The sequence below is a fragment of the Stenella coeruleoalba genome (genome assembly GCF_951394435.1).
Source record: "Stenella coeruleoalba genome assembly, chromosome: 12".
Taxonomy (NCBI): domain Eukaryota; kingdom Metazoa; phylum Chordata; class Mammalia; order Artiodactyla; family Delphinidae; genus Stenella; species Stenella coeruleoalba.
The window spans coordinates 39261725-39289318 of NC_137158.1; the positions used below are offsets into that span (position 1 = coordinate 39261725).

Sequence of the window (27594 nt, forward strand, 5' to 3'; positions counted from 1 at the left end):
AAATTCTGCCTCTCTTGGCCATTATGTGATAAGTTCACAAGACACATCCACAAGATATATCCAGCAGTTATATCCTTAGGCCAAACAAAACAGGTCACCTAACTCACTTTTGTTCCCTTAGGTAATTTACTCAGGTTCCATTAACTGACATCAAAGTCAAGTTTATGAGGAAAAACACCAACCAACAATGTAAATCCCAGTGGTTAAGAGGTGAATTTAAAAGCTCCCAAATCAGTACTTCCCTCAAATGTTAAATAATTCACTGTGGCATTATAGATACAAGCCTCCAGCAAAAGTTACACTTGAACAATTAAGCTAGCAGGAGCCAAACAAATGACTTCAGGGATAGAGAAACAAATGAATGGTTTCTCGTAGTAGTATGCCAAATTACATTTTCACATTAACCAGTGTGTAGAACACCCAAGCATCAGCAATGACTTACTAGATAAAGTTTGATTACAGAAAAACAGCCTGGAACCACAAACCAGGATTATTCCCTAAATGTAACTGTGGATTCTATACACTTGGGTATGAAACCCATTTACGCCATTTGGAAAAATTTTATATTCATAATGTACCACCTACTCTTTTGCAGAGTTCTTTTACAATTGCTCATATTACAACGACTATCTACTAAATGCATTATGTTCCTGTAAAGGATCAGAAGGCAATGCAGCTATTTCTTAGAGGCTAAATAAGAAATTGGAAACACAAGGTCACAACACAGTGCACTGTGTACATACAATAAAGGTAACAGCATCTGCATAGTAGAAAGAAATACACTTTATATTTAAATTCTAACTCCATCACTTTCTACCTAGAGGATTTTAGACAAGTCTTAATCTCAGCATTAGTTTCTTTTTCTATAAAATGGGGACTATTCATTTATGCAATAAATATTTACTGAATACCTATCATGTGTCGAATACTTCCAAGTGTTAGTTTAGGATTAGTGATAGTAAACCATAGCTGGTATTCATTAGAGGTGTGTATGGCTACCCAAATGCAAGAGCAGATGACTGACCATGGACTTCCCTGGTGGTACAGTGGTTAAGAATTCACCTGCCAATGCAGGGAACATGGGTTCGAGCCCTGGTCCGGGAAGATTCCACATGCCGCGGAGCAACTAAGCCCGTGCGCCACAACTACTGAGCCCACATCCCACAACGACTGAAGCCCAGGCACCTAGAGCCTGTGCTCCACAACAAAGACAAGTCACCACAATGAGAAGCCTGCGCACCGCAACAAAGAGCAGCCCCTGCTCACTGCAACTAGAGAAAAGCCACGTACAGCAACGAAGACCCAACTCAGCCAAGAATAAATAAATAAATTTAAAAAAAGAGCAGATGACTGACCAATAAAACGGTTAAAGTCGGAGACTGAAAAATCAATGGAGTTCCAAACAGGAAACAGATACATGGTTACAAGGTGATGTGAGGTCTAATTCCTTTCCGGGGACTAACAGGTTATTAGTATTCATTGTAGATGTTTATGTATTTTCTCTAATTATTTCAACTGAACTCAGCCAACAGCTTTTCTACAAAATTTACAGGGTAAAATTTTGAGCTCCAATTAAAACAGGTTGGGGAAGGATGTAGATAGATGTATTGAAGATTTGCCAAGTTACTGTCCGTTCATAAGTTTTCCTAGACATACTTAAGGGAAGACCTTTTTTGGTATACTAATTTAATGGCTAGTCTAATCTACAAGTGAAATACATTTTTTGAATCAGACTAGAAAAGCCGAATAAAATTAAGAAGAAAAAAAAAACCAACAAAACATGAGATTTGGAAGAAAGAGAACTATAGTTAGAGCCTGAACTTTTCCTCATTTGCTAGTCATGTCACCTTGAAAAACATCTCAAGGTTTCTGAAACTCAGTTTTCTCAAGAGTAAAATAAGTGTAACGACAATTCTTACCTATGGAATTGTTGTAAGGATCAAATGGGATAACTGTCATTAAAATGATCAGTAACCTACAAAGCACTAAATAAATATAAATTATCTCAGAGTGAACAGGAACTGAAAATGATCCCAAGATATTTCTTCTAGTGAAGACACTTACGTGGATCAATGGTAAAAGCTCTGCAAAATTACCCTGGCTAGAGGAGAGGCCATTTGTAACCCCAACAATGATAATCTTTGCTTGCATGTTAATGAAGGTCACTGGACTTCACAGCAGGCAAGCTAGTCATCTTTAAATATTACAGAAGAAAAAAAACATTTATGGGTAAGACTACCAGGAATTTTTAAAAAATCTAAGATGTGGATTTGTTTTTACAGTAAATAAATAAAAGATATATTAACCGTAAGCCAAAGTTTCTAGAAATACTTCTTTTTGTGAGGAAAATTTTCCTGTCACCCGTGTTTCTGGGTGGTTTTAATTTCAGGTGCCCATGTCCACTTGCAGACTATTACTTCCATACAGGCTTTTAACACAGTGTCAAGTATACTGCTAAGATCTGATACATTATTACTAAAAAACATGCTGTCATTTAAAAAAGCAAAACTGAAAATTTAAAGTTTGTTTTATATGCAGCAAAAATGACTGATATGTACTCATAAATTAATTTTTTTAATCTAAATGTGTGATATATAAAAGTTTCTTATTCCAGTCACTTTAATAAAAACCTCTTCACCATAAAAATAAGCAAAATAAAATAAATGATATAGCACTGAAGTAGACATCTCCTAAAATGGTAGTTGTAATTATTATATACACAACTAAGTTATCATATTGAGTAGGTTTAAAAATCATGAATCCTGGACTAAATGACATAGAGTTCTCTACAGAAATACAATGATACCATGATGGAGCAGGAGAGTAGTGTTCAATAGGAATGTTTAAATGCTCAAGGCAGAAATGAGAAATATTAGACACAAAATTTACCAGAGTTACATACAAAGAAAGCAGCTAAGCCTATTAGATTTGTTAAGAATAATAAAAATCCATGTTTTAACTTAACAAAATATTTTAATCTATCTTTGAATCAGAGAATGACAAAAAACTAAACTGATTTCTACTGACCACTGTAAGAAAGCACGCTTTAGAGAGCAATGTCAAAATTTCTTCTTACCATGAATAGATACCACTGACCATGTCATAGCTCTGACATGAAGCATTCACACTGCTGGGCCCAGCTGCCTTAGAAATAAGTAGCACCACCAAGCCCCTCAACTGGAGGTTATTCTGGCTGTCGTGTACAAGGCCCCTGTCAACAAGTAAAGAAAGAAGAGGATTAACACACCCTCACAAAATCAGTCAGATCAAATTAGAGAATTGCTGCAAATACACCCATGCTTCCAAAATCAGACAATGTGACTTGTTGAAAAGAAATAGGATTGGTGGAAGAAAGAGTTAACAGGAGGAAGCAACAAGTTCAGGAAACAACTAGAGAAACCCATGGCTGGTTTTGAAAGTAACAATCTGAAAATTGTGAGGCCTAATGATTTGGCTTCCTCCTCTTTCTGGGTTTTCCCACTGTCTATACCCTACCACGCAATCTTAACCATTTGCTCTGATAATGAGAGGAACCCATAGTTTTAAACTGTTCTGTGGTAGTTGACAGCAGGTGAAATACAAATTGTATGGCTTGGATGAAGTGGTATTATGTGGCGATGATGCTGGTAAGGGCAAGTGGTAAAAAATGGTTTCTGTCTTCACAGGTAGAAAATTTATTTGAGAAGTAAAATGGAAATGAATGCCATGCGCAAATATCTTGCCATTTCTTATTTTTTATGCAAAGAATAAACATTCTAGACAATGTTAGTCTTTAACATAGAATGTAATATTTTTTTGCTATGAGGATTGAATTTTTATAATTTCTACTACAACTAAGGTCAGGAATACTTTCTAAGATTATATGTTTGTTTAAGTATTGCAAATGGTTGTCATACAAGAACTAAATGACATCATTAAAAAAAGAAAAAAGACAGAAAACTATGGGTAACATATTATAATAAATTAATATTTAGAACAATGTTCATGAGCATTAATCAAATAGGTTATACTAAAGTATACATAAATAACATAAATATAATTCTTGAATGTGGTGAAAACGGTAAAAATTTTTTTATTAATTTGTATTGGAGTATAGTTGATTTACAATGCTGTGTTTGTTTCTGCTGTACAGCAAAGTGAATCAGTTATACGTATACATATATCCACATTTTTTAGGTTCTATTGCCATATAGGTCATTACAAAGTATTGAGTAGACTTCCCTGTGCTATACAGTAGGTTCTTTTTTTTTTTTTTTTTTTTGCAGTACGCGGGCCTCTCACTGTTGTGGCCTCTCCCGTTGCGGAGCACAGGCTCCGGATGCGCAGGTTCAGCGGCCATGGCTCACGGACCCAGCCGCTCCGCGGCATGTGGGATCTTCCCGGACTGGGGCACGAACCCGTGTTCCCTGCATCGGCAGGCGGACTCTCAACCACTGCGCCACCAGGGAAGCCCAGTAGGTTCTTATTAGTTATGTATTTTATATATAGTAGCGTGTATATGTCGACCCCAATCTCCCAATTTATCCCTCCCCCATCTTTCCCCCTTGGTAACCATAAATTTGCTTTCCAAATCTGTGACTCTGTTTCTAAAAACAGTAAAATTTTGTATTTTAATACTTCACTGAATTATTAAGACTTCCTTGGGTAAATTCTGAACAACGAATTAATTTAAATTAAGTAAGTTAACATAGCCAAAATTAATGAGTCAGTCCATTAGTTAAGAAAATTTTCACCCTTCATGCCTCCAAATAAATTTTTAAAAGGGATCCCTTCTTGCTCTTTCAATAGTTTCAAAATAAGACAGATCTTCAGGCTCTCTGCAAGATAACAGTTACAGCTCTTTCTCTACTTATATTTTCTCCTTAATCTAGTAAGTAACCTTCAGCAAGCTAGAGGGGTTAATGATTTTTACAAAGAAGTTCTAATATCTGTTAATTTAAGGTAATTAAGCTATATTATAGTAGAAACAAATAATCACCAGAAATGTCCAAAGCTCTGTATTATTATGTAACAATCTACTTAAATCCTACAGACCTGAACTGTTGGGAGGTTGCGAAGCACCCTATTTTAGAAGAAGAAAATGTAAAATGGGAGCGCTCTCCAAATTTTTTGCTTTGAATTACAGATTTTAACTTATGCTACTAGACCCTTATTTATGTATTACCTGAGGTAGATAATAATAATATTAAAGAGAAGCTCTGAATTGGCTCCTAATTCTAGAAAGGGAAAAGTGGAAGGTGAGGATGTGTGTGTGGCTGTGTGTTTGGGGGGTTGAGCCTGGTTAGGAATGAAGGATATGAAGGTAAGAACTCATATCCTCTAATGAAGGATATGAGGGTAAGAACTCTGACAGCTGGCCAAGTCACGTTGAAGAAATAGGCCTGGCAACAGTTCTGACAACACCTTCCTCAAATTTCTCAGAGAGGGGACCTTTCACAGAGGACACATACATCATCATCATCATCATCATCAAAATACAACAGCAGCAGCAGCAACAACAAATCCTTACATAGGACTTTATATATGCCAGGAACTATTCTAAGCATTTTACTATATATTAATTAAATTAATTCACAACAACTCTATGAGGAAGGTACCACAATTACTTTGATTTTACAGATGAGGAGAATGAGGCACACAGAGAGATCAAGCAACTTGTTCAAGGTACCAGAGACAGTAGGCGTTAGAGCCTTGATAGAGCCAGGATTTGAACCCAGGCCACCTGGCCCTAGAGTCTATATACATGCTTACCCATTATGCTATAGTGACCCTCCATCTGCTTCACCTCATGTACCAACTATTTGCTAAGTCAGTAGAATAGTGACCGTTTTAGAACCAGGTTTGAAAAATCCTTCTGCCACTTATTAGCTGTATGACTCAGAATATCACCTCTTCCGTAAAATGAGATTAACAACATCTACTTTCTGTAGTCATTGTATGGAACAGACAACATGAGTGAAGCATAAACCACTGTGGAAGCACATGGAAGGTGACAAGGTGATCAGAAAACTACATCTCTCTCATTACTTTTTTAAAAAATTAATTAATTAATTTATTTAGGCTGTGTTGGGTCTTCATTGCTGTGCGTGGGCTTTCTCTCTAGTTGTGGCGAGCGGGGGCTACTCTTTGTTGTGGTGCACGACCTTCTCACTGCAGTGGCTTCTCTTGTTGTGGAGCACGAGTTCTAGGCACGCAGGCTCAGTAGTTGTGATGCATGGGCTTAGCTGCTCCGCGGCATGTGGGATCTTCCCGGACCAGGGCTCGAACCCGCGTCCCCTGCATTGGCAGGCGGATTCTTAACCACTGCACCAGCAGGGAAGTCCCTCATTATTTTTTGCCATCTATTTTTTCTCAACTCTTATATTTTCTTTTTCTTTTACTGTTTCTCCTTCTGTCTCTCAAAGTCTTACCCACTACCAGCATATATAATTTCCTATAAATACTGTTTCCTTTTCTACCCCCAACATAACAAAAGTTAAGGAATTCTTCCGACCATGACCCAGAAACATCATGTATCACTGAAACACTGGCCACTTTCAGAATGCATTACTGAAAATGTCAGGAAAAGAAACTATAGTAGACCAGTTACCAGAAATCAAGAGAGCAGTCAGAAAAGCACACCTTCTAACCATCAATTTTCACACAAGACAGTAGTTAACAACCCAGAGAACAGATTAACAGGTTGAGTAAATTAAATGTTTCCAAAACACCATGTCTTTAAATTCACTTCATTAACACCCTTAAAAAAAAAAAAGTACTAAGATAATTCGATAATGTTCACAGCTCAAAAACTAGCTCACAACAAAAATAAGAAATTTTGCTCCTGAGCATAAAAAGTCCCTAGGATTCTAAACTTGCAGAGTTAATGTTTCATATGGTCCAGGTCATACTTCACCTGGAACACTGTGATTTATTCTGAATGCCTCTCTTAAGGAGAAATACTGACAAGCTGGGGCATATCCAGAAGATGGTGAAATCATATACTTCCACATGCTTGGCTGACCAAAAAAAAAAAAAAAAAAAAAAATGAATGCTAGCTTGGAGAACAGTAAAGTTGGTGTTCTCAAATTTACGCAGTCAAAAATGTAGTAAATGCTTACTACATGTCAGGTACAGAGCTAAACAGAGAGTGGAGGACATGATGGCGAGCAATGGTGAGCTGTGGTCTCCCTTCTTGTGGATAATACAGTCTGGACTTAAAATAATAATAAAATGTGGTATGAGCTACTTTAGGAGATGAACAAGGACAACTAACATAGGCACAGAGAAAGGGCAACTAACATAAGCAGGGGTGAAGGAGTGGTGAAAGGGACCCCCCTGAGACCTAAAGGATGAGACGAAGTAGTCAGGGGAGCTGAAGCAAGGAGGGGAAGTGAAAAAAGAGTGTTGTAGAGAGGAGACAATATGTGTGAAAGTTTGGAGGAGAAAGAGGAAGACACAGCTGTCTCCAGAATCAATAGGGCAGGAATACAGTGTGTGAAGGGCAGGGTTGGGAGAATTAAAGCTAGAGGAGTACATGATGACTGTATTTTCATCTGAAAGGGTACCAGAAGGATAGGCGATAGACCTGGTAAGTATTACTTTAGAGACTGACACTAATAGACAGAAAATATAGCTGGTGAATTTTGGCTCGACATGAAGAGATTAAAAAACAGAGGAGTCTCTGTTGATGCTGAGTCCCTTGAGAATAAAGATGTTTAAGAAGCTGCACAGCCTCTGATACAACACATTAGAGGGAAGCCTGGACTATTCAACATCTGGGTTTTTCTCTTACTCTGTGATTCTTTATTATCTCACTTTACTACATTTAATTATCTAATACCCTACAATATGTATAATAAGTATAAAAATTGGGAGAATTCGTTAACATCATCTAAGTGTCATAAACGAAAGCAATATTTAGTATCTTGTAATCTTTATCACTAAAATTCTACAGAATTGTTTTCCTTTCACTAATATAGATTTAAAAAAAAAAAAACCCCAAAACCTTTATCATTCATTCAACTAATGCAGACCGAAAACCTTCCATACATCAGGCACAGTGCTTGGCATAGATGTCATGGTGAGCAAAACCAGGCACGGAGCTTGTGAAGCTTACAACCTAGTGGAAGAGACTGGTAATAATGAAAGAATGACAAATAAATGTAAAATTACAATAGTAATAAATGCCACAAAGGAAAAAGAGAGACGATGCTGTGAGAGCTTACAACGGGGAACTAGCCTAGCAGGGAAAGTCAGAGGCTTCCTTAGGAAATGATGACCAAGTTGACACCCAAAGGAAGATGTAAAAGAGGGGTGTGGGAAGAGAATAGGTAAGGGGAGTGTCTCCACAGCACAAGAATGAGCACATGCAAGGCTGAGTACACTGTACAAAGTGAGGCTAGAAGCAGACAGAGACCAGACCACACAGGTCAAACAGGCCATGATTGGATGTTAGCTCTTTATCCAAAGAGCAATGTGAAGCCACCACAGTAACTTAAGCATCTTGTCATGTAATCAGATATTTTAAAAAAAATAAAAAAAAAAGAAAGAAAAAAGAAAAACTTCTATCATCAGTGTGGAAAAATGACTTAGGTGTGTGTTTGGGGTGGGGGGGACAAAGTGGATATGAGGAGACTGGTTAGAAGGCTTTTGTGGTAGTCAATGAGAAATATGGGGGTAGCTTGGTGGACAAACAAGAGGTGTAGCAAATCTAAAGTAATATTTCAACTCAATTTAAATATATGTCAGATACTATGTAGTCCTGGAAAATTAGCTATTATAGATATATCACTAATTTAAAATAATATTCTGAAAAGTCTGTAAGTTGAATTTTGGGGGGACGAACTTGGCCTTCAAAATTCTGCTCCAGAGCTACAACAGATCAACAGTAAACATGAATATTCTAATAGCTTTACAATTTCATGGAAATAAGGATTGAACAGGTGAACTTTGCAACCCAGCTCTATAGCCTTCTCACATTATGGCTTCTATGGCTAACTGCAGTTCCTACTGCATCATCCTATCTTTCCACAACTATTAACTAGTTTCTCTTCCTTAACCCTATCCTATAAATATTTCAAATATTTCAAATAAATATTTCAAATGACAGTTATGGCATCTTTCCATATTCTCTCAAATTCTATTTCTTCAACACTTATATACTAAGAGGTATACAAAGAAATAAGAGGTCTAATAAAAGAGCTATAATAATGTGTTCCAAAAATGGTTAAACTGTATAATATTAATGAACAGATAACAAAGATAGTAGAGTAACAAAAAGCAACAAAGGAAGAAAGAAAACCACTTCTTGTTAGAGGTGTGCCTCACAGTAGAGACAGAATTCAGACTGCGCCTTAAAGATGGTCAAATTTCCCTGAGCAGAGAATGGAGGAAGAAGTGGGATGGAGTTATTGGAATGGAAAGAGTGGTATTTTAGGAGAAAGGAACAGGTTAGAGTAATAAGCAGGTAAAAGTATGGCGAGCAGGCTCAGGAGCTGTGGGGCTGCCCATTTGGGCAATGTGTGAAGGTGAACAAGCTCCAGAAGACAGCCAGAAGAGTGAAGGGCCTTGAAAAGTTTACAGTCAGGGCTTCATTCTGCAGGCAATCTGAAGGCATGGATGATTTGTCAGCAAGGGAGCAATGTGATTAAAGCTAAAGACTAAAAGTGTTACTCTGGGCCTAATATTGTTACTCTGGCAATAGTGTGCTGGGTGCAGGGGAAAGGAGAGGGAAGATTAGCTAGGAGTAGTTTCTTCCAACATTCCAGGTGAGAGATAATGAGGGCCTAAATTAGGGTAGTGGCAGCAGGGATGGGAAAGAAAAGCTGAATGATGGCAGTATCATGGAGGTGGATCAGCCTAGTCTGGCCAACTGACTGCATGAGAGAGACATCAGGAAGGGATCAGGAAGCAAAGGAAAGATAAGGGCTGAATTTAAGATTCAAACCTGTTTGCTGGAGGTGATGATGCTAGTATTAGCAAGGACTGGAAAGAAAAGGGAGTGTTAATGGGGAATTAATGAGTTCAGTTTTGGACATGTTAACTTTGAATGCAAGAAGGACTTCCAGATGGAGATGCCCAGCAGGCACCTGGAAATGCTGCAGGTATAGATTTGGGAAGCATCTTTGTAGAGGATGATGGCTGAAGCAGTAGGATTTGATGGATGAGATTTTGGGGGGAGTAAAAGGAGAAAAGAAGGGGAAAGGAAAAGGGAAAAAGAAGGTGTGGGAAGAGAGAAAGGGAATCTTAGACAACTCCTATATGTAGGGAACTGGGGAAGGATGAGTGACCCATGTGAAAGAACACAGTATGTCCACAAACAAATAAAAGGGGTCTCCACAGACACCCAGAAAGAAGAGTGAACATATATGCACAACAGAGGCAGAGAACTGTGTGCGGTGTATAGGAACTGGGGCCAGGTATTTGTCTCTTCCATGGGCTTTTAGAGTATTTATTGTAAAGTTCTAGTTTGGCACTTAATACACTGAATAATAAAAATGACAACAATGACACAGAAAACAATGCTTACAACATACTATAATGCCAGGCATGTGCTGTTTTACATGCATACACTCTTATTCTCACAAAAACCACGTAAAGGAACTGGTAATATCTCTTTACAAATGAGGAGAATTAGCAAGCAGGCTTAGAGAACTTAAATAATTACTAGTTACACTAGTCAACTAGTAATATAAGTGCCAAGATTTAGACATAATTTGGACTCCAAGGTCCAGGAGCCCTTGCAGCCTTGCTATTTAATTATTTGTTCTCACGTACTCCTCACGAAGTTATGAGAACCTTGAGGGCTCTCAGGCTTAGTTATCTTTGGATGCCCTGAACCAAGCAGAGTAACTGATACAGAATAGGTCTCAAAAAATGCAAAATGAGAGAATAAATAACTTCCAAGAAGTAGAGAAGCAGACACTATCGTAAACATCTTTCCCAAATAGACCTATTGCTATTCCAAACTTTCCTCATCTCTCCTATCATCCATTTGCTACATTCAACCATCCAGCTCTGAAGTCTTGAGTCCCTCCTTCCTAAATCATAGTGGATTCTTTAAAAGTGACAGCCAGGGCTTCCCTGGTGGCGCAGTGGTTGGGAGTCCGCCTGCCGATGCAGGGAACGCGGGTTCGTGCCCCGGTCCGGGAAGATCCCACATGCCGCGGAGCGACTGGGCCCGTGAGCCATGGCCGCTGAGCCTGTGCGTCCGGAGCCTGTGCTCCGCAACGGGAGAGGCCACAGCAGTAAGAGGCCCTCACGTACCGCAAAAAAAAAAAAAAAAAAAAAAAAAGTGACAGCCACACAAGAGAAAAGCCCCGATACATTCCAAGAAAACATGCTGAGATTTATTTTAATGCAATGTTGAAAAGTTACTGTATATAAGAATCATGTCATATCAAAGTACCTATCTTAAGTTTTAAATAGAGAGAACTCAATATACTGGAGTGTTTATGTGTTTTGTGTCTTCATTTAGGAGAACTGACTGAATTCACTACTGCATCAGTACCCGTGAGAGGAGGCTACCCTCACTTTAATAGAAGGTAGGGGTAGTTCCAGATGGAGAGCTGAGGTAGGATGGCAGAATTGGAGCATGAGAGAAAACTTTTGATATTTATGCTCAAGAGTTCAGAATTCTTCATCAGTAGAGAATTGTTTAAATAAACTGTGGTACATCCCCACAATGGACTATCAAAAAAAAAAAAAGTGTTCAGAATTCTAATGTATGCCAGTGATTCAAATCACAATATTTTGGTAAATTGATAATCAAATATTAAGGAGACAATTTATCACCTACAAGGGATCATCACCCTCAAGTTAGCTCAAAGCTCCCCAGACTAAAACTGAATGGGAAAAATCAGCACTTCCCAGACCCCCACAAGGAGAACTCCCTCCAGTGCTAAAATCTAGAGGTATAGAGTTTGTTTCACAATTTGATTACCCCACTTTAACATATCTAGTTCTAATAAATCAATCCAGAAAATGTAAGCATAAAAGATGGATGTCAAATCTAACATACATGAGGTGGGCTGGTTGATAAGACTCCTAATAATGCTTGTGACTGTGACCCCTAGTCAAAACATTTTTTAATTTACATACAGATAACTGAAACAAAAGAACTGACTAGAAGATGCACAATTTTTGCCAAAGAATCACAGGAATACCCTGATCTTCTCTATTCTTTTTTTTTTTAATTAATTAATTTATTTATTTATTTTTGGCTGCATTGGGTCTTCGTTGCTGCGAGCGGGCTTTCTCTAGTTGCAGTGAGCGGGGGCCACTCTTTGTTGAGGTGCGCGGACCTCTCATTGTTGTGGCTTCTCTTGTTGCAGAGCATGGGCTCTAGGCGCGCGGGCTTCAGTAGCCGCGGCATGTGGGCTCAGCAGTTGTGGCTTGCGGGCTCTAGAGCGCAGGCTCAGAAATTGTGGCGCACGGACTTAGTTGCTCCGCGGCATGTGGGATCCTCCCGGGCCAGGGCTCGAACCTACGTCCCCTGCATTGGCAGGCAGACTCTCAACCACTGAACCACCAGGGAAGGCCTCTATTCTTTTTTTTTAATGTTGACTGTAACTGGCTAAATTGATCTTGTGACCCACTAACGAGTTGCAACTTGCAGTTTTTTGAAAAACAGTGTTTTAAGCCATGCCTAGTATGTGATATACTAAAAGAACTAGAAGTAAATGTAAAATTAATTAAATAGGAATAGAATTATCACTATTTAAAAACAGAAAATCTGTGCATACACTAGAACAAATTTAGTGTTGCAACAAAGCATTAAACAAATTTTAATGATATGGGAAAATACTTAAAATGTTAAAGAAAAGACAGAAGTATAAAACTATGTATATATAACACGATCCCAATTATGTTTCAATATATGCACACATATATACATATGAACAAGGCCAAGAAAAAACTAGGAATAAATATGACAAAACATTAACATTTTATTTTTTTTGAGTGAAGTATAGTTGATTTACAATGTTGTGTTAGTTTCTGGTATACAGCAAAGTGATATATATATAATATACACACACACACATATGTTCTTTTTCATATTCTTTTCTATTATGGTTTATTATAGGATATTAAATATAGTTCTCTGTGCTATACAGTAGGACCTGTTGTTTATCTATTTTACATATAGTAGTTTATATCTGCTAATCCCAAACTCCTAATTTGTCCTTTCCCCCAACCCCTTTCCCATTTGGTAACCATAAGTTTGTTTTCTAAAACAGCAACATTTTAAATGAGTGTCATTATACAGGAGCCAATACACAAAGTGTCCACGTATTTTTTGTGTGTGTTTAAAATATTTTGTTTAAAAAGTAAAAAGAAACAGATAGGAAGGAAATACCCCTAAATTGTAACAAGTGTTAATCAATGGATTTTTAGATTAAGGGTGATTTACTTTCCGAATTGCATAAGAGCACAGATCGCTTTGTAAATCTGGAGAAAAAAATAACTGTATTTTTAAAATAACAGAATTTTAAGAAGGCATATGGCATACTGCATTATAGCTGTATTTCTTATTTGAAGAAAAAATTTAACTCACCTTTAGTGAACCCCAAAGTCCTATGCTGGGTGCCTTTTGGGTTCTCATATTTCACTTTTAATTTCTCTAAGGTTTAGATATAAGGCCAAAGTTTAAATGGTATCAAATATATATATGATTAAGAATTCTGTGACAGTAATATTACTCAGTTGCAAAAGAAAAACATTAACACTCATGAAAATTGTCTTAAAGCACTATAATTTGAGGGAGACTAAAAACAGTCTGCATGTCACAGATTTTTACATAAAATTAGCAGAAGAGCTGGAGGTTAATTTCCATTGACAAAATGACCCAGATTGTATTATTCCTGCCATATCTATCCTGAGACTAAAATGCCCTAGACTTGAAACAACTTTAGGGCCTGAGGTGACCAGCCTTTAGAATCTGGGAGCTGTAGCAGCCACTGACATGGCTCGAGGGCCACCTGCACATTCCACCCGCATTAAATCCCCAAGGGACAGTAGGGCCAAGGAACTGCCTCACCAAAGCTCTCCCAAAGATGCAATTAGGTTTGATGGGCATGTGGCAGAAGACAGGCACTGGAAAGAAAGGAAGAGAGAAGAGAAAGTAGAACAGGTGTAGGGCACAGGGGTTGTTGAGCAGAGGGGAAATCAAGCCAGGAGCTTTTTAGAAATAGTTAATGAATGAACATCAGTAGTTTAATGAAATATGACTGAAATAAAAAACAAGTATAAAATGATGTTATCATCAATCAAGTTTGCAGCAAGATGTAAGCTGGCCACCTTAGAATTAAACTATCACCAGGCGAAAACAACAACAACAACAACAAAGATTTCCCCACTCAAATGATAACTGAAGATTTATTTTAAAATACTAATGTAGTAAAACAGGCCATTAAAAAATATTCTGGTCACACTGAAAACTCTGTTAAAACAATCCCTTACAATAAGTTTTACATATAGACCCCTTTGTTCACATTAGAAAAAGATCAATTTAGTTTCGAAGCAAAGAGGTAGAAAAACCGAGTGCTGGAATACAGGCATCATTACACTATACAGACACACGAGACTCATACCACCACTCAAGCAGTGACACTGGCTAAGAGCTGATGTGCTGTGAATCACACCTCCCACTACCACAGTCCGTCTGTGTAGGGAATAAATCAACAAAATGTGAATAAGTGTTCCCTTAGTGCTCAGTGCTTTTCTCAACTTGCAGCCCTGATTTCAAAAGACTCTGCCATTCAAATGCAAGAGAACTGCTCTCAGATTAATCTTCTATTATTATTATTTTCTTTTGGTTTTACTTGGGTATAAGCACATTTTTATCAAAAAGAATATCTCAATGTAAGTACTAAATATTTATTTAGTACTTGGTGGGTCAGTCCTACTAGCTAATGAAGATGGTTCAACTGTGCCAAATTTAGAATATTTGCATTAGGACAAGTCGAAAAAGATAGGTCATTCAATTGGCTTTACACAAGATATTATTAAGACGCTAAAGCCAAATGTAGAAGATACAACAGGAGATGGGAGAAGCCAGTAAAAATAAGCAAGTTAGAAAAAAAATTATAAAACACTTTATAGAGAAACAGGTAATACCCCAAAGGCAAATTGAGCTGGGAGTGGGGGAATAGCAACACATCATGGGTTTTAGTTGGAGAAATGAGTTTTTTTAAAATGAATGGAAAGAAAATCAAAACCTAAAAATATTATTGCAACATGATGGTTCAGAAATCAAGTGCAAAATTTTTAGGAAAATCTCATTTATTTTTCCAAAAACAACACTGAAATCAAGGTACAGCAGACCAAAACATGGGAGAATTTGAAGTGATGGCTGCAGGACATAGACTGCTTGCTTTCATCTTCCACAGATATAACGTCCACCACAGAAAAGATCCCATGTTTGGCTGCCTAAGTTAAAATCTGTTAGCTCTCAAAATCACAAAAATTGCCACCCAAATAACAATAAGACCATATAGATATTTAAAATAGCTACCAACAGAGGTAAAGGAAAATGATTACCATGATAGTGGCATGTCTCAAATTATGTGTGTCAACAGGAAAACATGATTTGATTTTTTAAAGTTTCATTTACATGGTATTAATTAATAGATAGCACCTACTGAATGAAGAGAGAGACACTTGGAATAAATTACATATATGTTACTCTAGCCCATTTAATCCTCAGAGAACATAACACTTGCTCTACTCTAGCAGGTCAAAAGGGTCTGGGAAGAAATCCCTTATTTACCAGACTGCCAGCAAGCTACCTAGAGGCAGACTGTCTCATCCACCCTGGTACATCCTCAAGCCTTTATGGTGCCAGCTCATCTAACCTGACAACTATCCTGGGAGGTGGTAGTTTTCCTCATTTTATGGATGAAGATATTGAGGCTCACAGGGCAAGTTTATCTTCTCCACATCAACGATTAACACTGATAAACTACATATTTGTCTTCACTTATTTTGGTTATTACTTGTCTTCCTTGACTAGAACATAAGCATGTTACAGCACATTTACTTGTCCACAGTTGTATCTCCAGTGCTTAGAACAGTGCCTGGCACACATAGACAGTCAATAAATACTTGTTGAATGAATTAATAAGGTAACCTGCCCAAAACTATATAGCCAATAAGTGAGAGACCTGGGGCTCGATTCAGAAGTCTGCCTCCAAAGCCAACCTAGAGAAATAATGATCGCAGCAATAACATACAAAGAGTAAAAAGGAGCTTAGAATTAGAGCTCAGAAAGTACTTTACAGGTAAAGGGAGTGAAAAAAAAATTTTAATTCATTTCTCCTAAGCACCTCCTTGAAACTTTTCTTGATTACTTGCCTGGTGCACTGACAGCTGGACAAGAAGTTGGGTGCTGCCCTCTCCTTACAGGCAAGTTCAACAAGACTCCCAAGTAGAACAGAGCCAGAGGATTTGTGGTCCATTAAACACAGAGCCATGGGAAGACTTCAAAAGCCCCCATTCACGCAGAGGCTGAGAAAAGTTGGCACTGCAGTGAAAGTGCAGTCCAGATTAAAAACCATAACTAAAAAACAACAAAAACCCGCACAGACTGCAGGAGTAACCAGGGTCTATACCACAGCCAAGGAGTCTTACGCTGATCTGCATAGGCCCAGCTTGTGGCATATGGCTCTGTGCCCTTCTGGTGGCCTGTGACAGTCGATTCTCTAAAATACTCCACAAAATTATAACTTTTAGGGAAGGAGGAGATCACGTTTTTCATCATTCTTTACTGAATACCTCCGATCCTTTCCTTGAAATTGGGCAGAATGTACATTTCTCTATGGAAATAGTTGACTGAAGGACTACTACTCCAAAAGCAGCCAGATAAATACTAAATTCAGAGATCAGGTGAAGACTGTGGCCAATATATTTCAGGACTATTTATTTTGTTCATGAACAGGTAAAATCTAGAAACTTATCAATAGGTTATTTAGGCCTATCAAAATGTTTGACTGTTTGGATGTGTTCCTCACCTTCAAATATTGTGTATTTAAATCAATGCCTGGTGAATGGTTCTAACTGCTGCATATTATTCAAGAGCTGAAAAGTATTTCACAATATATAAGCACTAACAATCATCACTGTATACCTGGTCCCCATTCAGTCTGGTCTCAAAATGTGATACAAATGCTGCGCAAGCTTTTGCCTAGATAAAAAACAATAGTTAAAATTCACAATTATTTAAGTGTATCTAAAGGGTCTAATATTCTTATTCTTTCCAAAAAAGCTATTATTCTCTATGTTTGCATTCTTCCAAAATGTTCTTTAGTTAACTATAGTGAGATGCAGTAATTTCTTACCAAATTGCAATAGAGTCATTTATTAATACACATTTCTGAAATAATCTTTCAGATAATAGAAAAATGTTTTCATATTTTTAGATTTTAGGGGAATGGGTTAATAAGCTAAGACTTGGGGGTGCAGAGTCAAGATGGCAGTGTGGGAAGACGCCAAGTTAGCGCCTCCCCACAACTAGGGCGCCTGCCAGCTGCTGGTGGCAGACCCTGATGCTCAAGGAGATGGGAGGAAACAACCCCCAAGTGAACCGGTAGGCCGTGGGGGGACTGAGAGAGGAGGAGAAGTGGAGGCCAGACAGGATCAGTGCCCCTGAGGCCGGGGAGATCAGGCGAGGCAGGAGGGAGGGAGCCTCCAGGAAGAGCGGAAGAGAAGTGGCAGGTGATCTCCTGGCCCACTTGGGCCGGGGAGCCGGCTGAGCTCCCAGGCTGGTAACCCCCCTCCAAAACCCCCTCCAGGATGCGTGGGTCCTGGGGTTATAAGAGGGAGTCCGGGAGATCAAGAAAGGCAGGCAGGAGGGGCCCTCTGGGAGGAGCAGGAGAGGAGAGGAGGGCGTTTGCCCTGCCCACTCGAGCCCAGGAAGCCTGCTGGGCTCCCAGGTGAGGTCCTCCGCCCTCTGAGACTAGGGGTGTGGGGCATGCCTGGGCCCATTCTATTCCTTGAGCCTAAGCTCCACCCCCTACAGCCCTCAGGGCCTTTTCCAGCCATGTGGGTCCTAAGCATAGGCCCCGACCATGACCCCAAACTTGCCCTTGCTTAGGCCCTGCCCTCCACAGCCAAGGCCTTTTTTTTCCTTCTCCTCTTTTTTACTATTGTGGTAGTGAGGTACCTTCCAGTTGTTGATTCATCTATATTTTTATTTTTATATTCTTTCTAACATATCTATTAGTTTCCTAGTTTAATTTTATTTTTTACTTTTTTATTTTTTATTTTTGGCCAACCCACGCAGCTTGTGGGATCCTGGCTCATGAGCCGGGGGTTGGGCCGAAGCTCCTGTGGTGGGAGCTTGGAGTCCGAACCACTGGACTAACAGAGAATTTCAGACCCCATGGAATATTCATTGGAGTGAGGTCTCAAGGAGGTCCTCATCTCAGCACGAAAACCCAGCTTTACCCAACAGCCTACAAACTCCAGTGTTGGACGCCTCAGGCCAAACAACCAGTAACACAGGAAAACAATCCCACTTGTAAAAAAAAAAAAAAAAAAAAAAAAGAGACAGCAAAAAAATATGTCACAGATGAAGGAGCAAGGTAAAAGCCTACAAGACCAAATAAATGAACAGGAAATAGGCAATCTACCTGAAAAAGAATTCAGAGTAATGACAGTAAAGATGATCCAGAATCTCAGATATACAATGGAGGCACCAATTGAGAAAATACAAGAAATGTTTAACAAAGATCTAGAAGAACTAAAGAACAACCAAAGAGAGATGAACAATGCAATAACTGAAATGAAAAATACACTAGAAGGATGCATTAACAGAATAACTGAGGCAGAAGAACGAATAAGTGAGCTGGAAGACAAAATGGTGGAAATAACTGCTGAGGAGCAGAATAAAGAAAAAAGAATGGAAAGAATTGAAGACAATCTCAGAGACCTCTGGGACAACACAAAACGTACCAACATTTGAATTACAGGGGTCCCAGAAGAATAAGAGAAAAAGAAAGGGTCTGAGAAAATATTTGAAGAGATTATAGTCAAAAACTTCCCTACCATGGGAAAGGAAATAGTCACCCAAGGCCAGGAAGGAGAGAAAGTCCCATACAGGAAAAACCCTAGAAAAAACACACCAAGACACATATTAATCAAACTAACAAAAATTAAATTCAAAGAAAAAATATTAAAAGCAGCAAGGGAAAAACAAAAAATAACATACAAAGGAATCCACATAAGGTTATCAGCTGATTTTTCAGTGGAAACTCTGCAGGCCGGTAGGGAGTGGCAGGATATACTTAAAGTGATGAAAGAAAAAAACCTACAACCAAGATTACTCTACCCAGCAAGGATCTCATTCAGATCCAAGGGAGAAGTCAAAAGTTTTTCAGACAAGCAAAAGCTAAGAGAATTCAGCACCATCAAATGAACTTTACAACAAATGCTAAAGAAACTTCTCTAGGCAGGGAAACACAAGAGAAAAAAAAGACTCACAAAAACAAACTCAAAACAATTAAGAAAATGGTAATAGGAACATACATATTGGTAATAACCTCGAATGTAAATGGATTAAATGCCCCAACCAAAAGACACAGATTGGCTGAATTGATACAAAAACAAGACCCATATATATGCTGTCTACAAGAAACCCACTTCTGACCTAGGGACACATACAGACGGAAAGTGAAGGGATGGAAAAAGATATTCCATGCAAATGGAAATCAAAAGAAAGCTGGAGTAGCAATACTCATATCAGATAAAATAGATTTTAAAATAAAGCCTGTTACAAGAGATAAGGAGGGACACTACATAATGATCAAAGGATCAATCCAAGAAGAAGATATAACAATTATAAATGTTTATGCACCCAACATAGGAGCACCTCAATACATAAGGCAAATGCTAACAACCATGAAAGGAGAAATCGACAGTAACAAAATAATAGTAGGAGACTTTAACACCCCACTTACACCAATGGACAGATCATCCAAATGGAAAATAAATAAGGAAACACAAGCTTTAAATGACACAGTAAACCAGATAGATTTAATTGATATTTATAGAACATTCCACCCAAAAGTGGCAGAATACACTTTCTTCTCAAGTGCACACAGAACATTCTCCAGGACAGATCACATATTGGGTCACAAATCAAGCCCTGGAAAATTTAAGAACACTGAAATTGTACCAAGCATCTTTTCTGACCACCATGCTATGAGACTGGAAATCAATTACAGGAAAAAAAAAAACTGTAAAAAAAAAAAACAAATACATGGAGGCTAAACAGTACACTACTAAATAACCAAGAGATCACTGAAGAAATTAAAGAAGAAATAAAAAAAAATACATAGGAACAAATGACAATGAAAACACGACAGCCCAAAACCTATGGGATGCAGCAAAAGCAGTTCTAAGAGGGAAGTTTATAGCAATTCAATCTCATCTCAAGAAACAAGAAAAGTCTCAAATAAACAATCTAAACCTACACTTAGAAACAACTAGAGAAAGAAGAACAAAGAAAACCCAAAGACAGGAGAAGGAAAGAAATCATAAGGATCAAAACAGAAGTAGATGAAAAACAAGGAAAACAATAGCAAAGATCAATAAAACTAATAGCTGGGGGCTTCCCTGGTGGCGAAATGGTTAAGAATCAGCCTGCCAATGCAGGGGACACGGGTTCAAGCCCTGATCTGGGAAGATCCCACATGCCGCGGAGCAACTAAGCCCGTGCGCCACCACTACTGAGCCTGGGCTCTAGAGCCCTCGAGCCACATCTGCTGAGCCCGTGTGGCACTACTACTGAAGCCCATGCACCTAGAGCCCGTGCTCCACAACAAGAGAAGCCACCTTAATGAGAGGACTGTGCACCACAATGAAGAGTAGCCCCCATTAGCCACAAATAAAATGAAAGCCCACACGCAGTAATGAAGACCCAGCACAGCCAAAAATAAATAAATAAATAAACTTAATAGCTGGTTCTTTGAGAAGATAAAATTGATAAACGCTTAGCCAGACTCATCAAGAAAAAAAGGAGAGGATGTAAATCAATAAAATTAGAAATGAAAAAGTTGAAATCACAACTGACACCACAGAAGCACAAAGAATTATAAGAGACTACTACAAACAACTACATGCCAATAAAATGGACAACCACAAAGAAATGGACAAATTCTTGGAAAGTTACAATATCCCAAGACTGAACCAGGAAGAATTAGAAAATATAAACAGACCTATCACAAGTTATGAAATTGAAACCATAATTAAAAATCTTCCAACAAACAAAAGTCCAGGGCCAGATGGCTTCACAGGCGAATTCTATCAAACATTTAGAGGAGAGCTAACACCTATCCTTCTCAAACTCTTCCAAAAAATTGCAGTGGGAGAAACACTCCCAAATTCATTCTACGAAGCCTCCATCACCCTGATACCAAAACCAGAAAAAGATATCACAAAAAAAGGAAATTATAGACCAACATCACTGATGAACATAGATGCAAAAATCCTGATCAAAATACTAGCAAACAGAATCCAACAACACATTAAAAGGATCATACACCATGATCAAGTGGGATTTATCCCAGGGGTGCAAGGATTCTTCAATATATGCAAATCAATCAATGTGATACACCACATTAACAAATTAAGTAATAAAAACCATATGATCATCTCAATAGATGCAGAAAAAGCTTTTGATAAAATTCAACACCCATTTATGATAAAAACTCTCCAGAAAGTGGGCATAGAGGGAACCTACCTTAACATAATAAAGGCCATATATGATAAACCCACAGCAAGCATCATACTCAATGGTGAGAAACTGAAAGCACTTCCATTAAGATCAGAAACAAGACAAGGATGTCCACTCTCACCACTCTTATTCAGCATAGTTTTGGAAGTCCTAGCCACAGCAATCACAGAAGAAAAAGAAATAAAAGGAATACAAATTGGAAAAGAAGAAGTAAAACTGTCACTGTTTGCAGATGACATGATACTATACATAGAAAATCCTAAAGATGCCACGAGAAATTACTAGAACTAATGAATGAATTCGGTAAGGTTGCAGGATACAAAATTAATGCACAGAAAACTCTGGCATTCGTATACACCAACAATGAAAAATCGGAAACAGAAATTAAGGAAACACTCCCATTTACCACTGCAACAAAAAGAATAAAATACCTAGGAATAAACCTGCCTAAGGAGGTGAAAGACTTGTACTCAGAAAACTATAAAACACTGATGAAAGAAATCAAAGATGCCATAAACTGATGGAGAAATACACCATGTTCTTGGATTGGAAGAATCAATATTGTGAAAATGACTATACTACCCAAAGCAATCTACAGATTTGATGCAATCCTTATCAAACTACCAATGGCATTCTTCACAGAATTAGAACAAAAACTTTACAAATTCGTATGGAAACACAAAAGACCCCGAATAGCCAAAGCAATCTTGAGAAAGAAAAATGGAGTTGGAGGAATCAGGCTCCCCAACTTCAAACTATACCACAAAGCTACAGTAATCAAGACAGTATGGTACTGGCACAAAAACAGAAATATAGATCAATGGTACAGGATAGAATGCCCAGAGATAAACCTACGCACATATGAGCATCTAGTTTATGAGAAAAGAGACAAGAACATACAAGAGAGAAAAGACAGCCTCTTCAATAAGCTGAGCTGGGAAAACTGGACAGTTACATGTAAAAGAATGAAATTAGAATACTCCCTAACACCATACACAAAAATAAACTCCAAATGGATTAAAGACTTAAATGTAAGACTAGACACTATAAAACTCTTAGAGGAAAACACAGGAAAAACACTCTTTGACATAAACCACAGCAAAATCTTTTTTGACCCACCTCCAAGAGTAACAGAAATAAAAACAAAAATAAACAAATGGGACTTAATTAAACTTAAAAGCTTTTGCACAGCAAAGGAAACCATAAACAAGACAAAAAGACAACCCTCAGAATGGAAGAAAATATTTACAAATGAAACAACAGACAAAGGATTAATCTCCAAAATATATAAACAGCTCATGGAGCTCAGCATCAAAAAAAACAAACAAACAGGGCTTCCCTGGTGGCGCAGTGGTTAAGAATCCATCTGCCAATGCAGGGGACACAGGTTTGAGCCCTGGTCCAGGAAGATCCCACATGCCACAGAGTAACTACGCCCATGAGCCACAACTACTGAGCCCGCATGCTGCAACTACTGAAGCCTGCGTACCTAGATCCTTTGCTCCGCAACAAGAGAAGCCATCACAATGAGCACCCACTGCAACGAAGAGTAGCCCCCACTTGCTGCAATTAGAGAAAGCCCACGCGCAGCAACGAAGACCCAATGCAGCCAAAAATATAAATAAATAAATAAAATTTTAACAAACAATCCAGTTAAAAAATGGGTGGAACACCTAAATAGACATCCCACCAAGGAAGACATAAAGATGGCCAAGAGGCACATGAAAAGATGTTCAACATCACTAATTACTAGAGAAATGCAAATCAAAAGTACAATGAGGTATCACCTCACACAGGTCAGAATGGCCATTATCAAAAAATGCTGGAAAGGGTGTGGTGAAAAGGGAACCCTCCTGCACTGTCGGTGGGAATGTAAATTGATACAACCACTATGGAAAACAGTATGGAGGTTCCTTAAAAATGTAAAAATAGAACTACCATATGACCCAGCAATCCTACTACTGGGCATACACCCTGAGAAAACCATAATTCAAAAAGAGACATGTACCATAATGTTCATTGCAGCGCTATTTACAATAGCCAGGACATGGAAGCAACCTAAGTGTCCATCAGCAGATGAATGGATAAAGAAGATGCAGCACATATATGCAATGGAATATTACTCAGCCATAAAAAGAAATGAAATTGAGTTATTTGTAGTGAGGTGGATGGACCTAGAGTTTGTTATACAGTGTAGTAAGTCAGAAAGAGAAAAACAAATACCGTACACTAACACATATATATGGAATCTAAAAAAAAAAAAAAAAAAAAAAAAATGGTACTGATGAACCTAGCTGCAAGGCAGGGATAAAGATGTAGACATAGAGAATGGACTTGAGGACACGGGGTGGGAAGGGTAAGCTGGGATGAAGTGAGAGTAGCAGTGACATATATACACTACCGAATGTAAAATAGTTAGCTAGTGGGAAGTAGCAACATCACACAGGGAGATCAGCTCGGTGCTTTGCGATGACCTAGACGGGTGTGATAGGGAGGGTGGGAGGGAGGCCCAAGAGGGTGAGGATATGGGAACATATGTATGCATATGGCTGATTCACTTTGTTGTACAACAGAAACTAACACAGTATTGTGAAGCAATTATACTCCAGTAAACATCTATTAAAAAAGAAAAACAGTGATAAGGCTAACAGAACTGCATATACTTATCAGACATTAAAAAAAAGAAAAATAAGCTAAGACTTTTTGGTAAAGAAACTTGAGCATCACAGAAACCTGACTAACTTTGTCAATTCAAAGGCCTGCTGAGTCCCATTTCACAGTATCACAGTTTTTAAATGTCGCTAAGAAATGTTTTTTGTATTAAAGCAAACGTTCATAAGAAAATGCAACAAAAACAGTCATGTTTTTCAAAAAGAGCAGAAAATTAACCATAACTATTAAGTTAGTATCGCTATTATGCGTTTATTTTTTTAAAAGATTCTTTAACTTTTAAGAATGGGCCATGATTGACCATCTTCTAATTTTTCAGTATCAGAGAAAATATTCACACAGACTCAACTATACTAAATATCCCCAGACAGGTCAATAATAGGAAAAACAAACAATGATCTTAGTTTGGCACTTATAGTTGAATACATGGAAATAAGGATTTCCTCCAATTTTTAGTATATGAAACTCAGCAGAAGATTCTAAAATTTTATTATTAAAAATTATCTTTTATGAATATGTAATTTTAGTGCAACTTACATTAATTATTCCATTTGTTTCATTATGCTGCAAAAGTTTTCAAAATCCTGGATAAAAAAAGCTATCATAATACACGGATTCTGGTTAAGTTACTCAGACAAGTAACTGAACAAAACTGGAGAGTAGCTCGTTTTAGAAAGGATGGTAGTAAGAGTATACAGCATGTGAACAGCAGGAAGTGGTGTACAAACTATTTCTACCAGAAAAAAATCAAACTGCTGGTTCATCTACAGCAGTGGTTCTCAGATGGGGGGTGATTTTAGTCCCCCAGGAGACTTTGCCAATGTCTAGAGATATTTTTGCTTGTCACAACTTGAGGGAATGCTATTGGTTTCTAGAGAGTAGATGCCAGGTCTGCTGTTGAACATCCTACAACATAACTGATAGTCTCACACAACAAAGAACTACCAGCCAGCCCAACATGTCAATAGTGCCAAGGATGAGAAAACAGAATCCAGTCCAGTACTTACAGGACTGACTTCATAGGATTATTATGACGTTTAAATATAAACATTTAGCATGTAAAATGCTAAGTATACTCCCTGGCACAACTATGTACACAATATGCATCAGTAATTACTATTATCAGTATTATTATTGTTATCCACATAGACAATGATTTTGGGCTTTAGTGAAAGTTGGAACAGATGCAATCCTATTTTACCTGCCCCAGTGTAAAAACATCAAGAATAACTTTTAAGATGTTGGAAAAAAAGATTTTTTTAAAAACAATATAGCAAAAAAGCTTCTTGAGTGTCTATATAGACCCCAGGTTTGCGTGGATACACACAATCAGTTGGCATTAGAAAAAATTAGTTCTAGATTTTCATTTACAGTAAGAACAACAGTCCAACATATATTTCACTTATTTCTTCCCTAGGGAGGATTCCCAGGAATATCAACTGGTTTTATTTACAATTATTATAACAAAATATTTTTTGGTAGCCACAACTTTTAAAGTCAGAACCATTCTGTTTAAAGCCAAGTACTCACCTCCTGTAATTTTTCTCATATTAGCTAATATGACAGCAATAACTAAACATGGTTAGCCATTTTAAGTACATTACAACTGCTTTTCCTCCCCAGATGACCACGTAATTATATCTGTCACCTCTTCAGCCTCCTTTCTATTGTTCCACTAGTAAAAAGTTTTTTCTGAAGAAGTAAAGCCTTTACTTATAAAGATAGGTGGCAGCCCTCAATAGAATAGTGCTAACATTTTCTCCCCAGTTCTTGAAAATGCCAAAGAATTCTCAAATTAAGAGTCCCTCAATTTAATTCATGAAATCCTGAGGCAAAATATCAGCCTAGAAATAATAAATGAATTTTACAGAGAAATGACTTTAGGAAAATCACTGGAAATTTTTAAATGTATTTTTCTATTCTTTTTCTCAGGAAAAAAAAGCTTATGTCTTTAAAAGGTTGGAGAATTTAAGCAAACACTCAGTGGTTTTGGAAATGTAGTTTCCATAGCAACCAACATGGTCTTCTTTATATAGCATTATAAACAGATGGTAAAGAGTGGTCATGTTTGTTTCTTTGCCAGTATATCAATAACACTGCTGTAATAGAGTATTGAATACACTTGAACTATTTAATAAATTTAATATACCAACCACGAGATCTAGTAATTTAGACAGACAAATATAATTAACCAGTATCTGGGTGGGTTTTTTTTTTCCTTTTTAATAAACACATGAGGATCTTGAACAGTGAAGTCACTATACTACACAGAGTCAACAGTCCTTCTTGGCAAGACTTTGTGTAAATGTTTTCTCAACACTTGCCATGCAGGGCATATCACCACAAATATGGATCTGATGAGGAGAAAATAATGCATTGAAATAATAAAAGTCGAACCACATCTGTAAATATATTCCTGGGCCATCTGTTCTTAAAGAGTAAATGAGAAATTAAGAAGCACAAAGAGTTTCTTTACAATAAACAATAGGGTGTAAAGCAAATGGCAAAACTGTTGTTTAAAAATCAGATCCATTCCATGTACAAAGTAATGCCTTCAGAAATGCAGGTGCTCTGAATTCCACTAATTTAACTGTGGTAACTCGCTAGGTACTATTTGCTAAAAAACTAATAAGCCAAGAAACTATAAATGTGAATAGTCCTGCAGTAAAAGTTTGAAAAGCCAATTCCTACATGAATTATCAACACATCTGAGGCAGTGACTATGTCTGGAAGGCAGGCAGTCAGTCAGAAGCAGCCATACGTGAGTCCGCGGCTCCACAGGGGCACTGGCATCCCTTCTTAATAGGCCCATCTTAGAGGTTCTGACATTTTCCAAGCAAGACAAGAAATGCTTACCTTAAAAAAACTGGGGACAATATTTACTATTGTAAATTATATAAATGGCCATTTTGATTACACTTATAAAACAACATTTGGTAAATGGTACCTGTACTACATTCTCCCTCTCATGTATCTATCCCTAAATTTGATGATTTTTATCATTTATAAATTCTTTCCATGCTTCTCACATCAAAGCAAGTTCACTGGAAATGAGATATTTCATTCTGCAGAACAATCCATGATGGAAATACAGAAAAGGGGTATGCATATTTATGAAAGGAGTGAATTTGAACGATGTAAAGTGTATCATGGTTTAACTGAAAAGCAAAAAAATCTGAATTAGGGACTTCCTTGGTGGTGCAGTGGTT

At 37.8% G+C, this 27594-nt stretch overlaps 1 protein-coding gene across 3 annotated transcripts in view; it reads right to left on the reverse strand.

Annotated features, from left to right (window-relative positions):
* Positions 1-27594, reverse strand: part of PDSS2 (decaprenyl diphosphate synthase subunit 2) — a 273183-nt gene that overhangs the window by 166936 nt on the left and 78653 nt on the right. For 2 of the 3 annotated variants that reach the window (XM_079938680.1, XM_079938679.1), the window contains exon 2: positions 3077-3211. The exons of the other annotated variant lie outside the window; for it this stretch is intronic. In XM_079938680.1, the coding sequence (XP_079794806.1) occupies positions 3077-3211 (135 nt within the window). The remainder of the gene's footprint in view (positions 1-3076; positions 3212-27594) is intronic. 3 annotated transcript variants of the gene reach the window in all.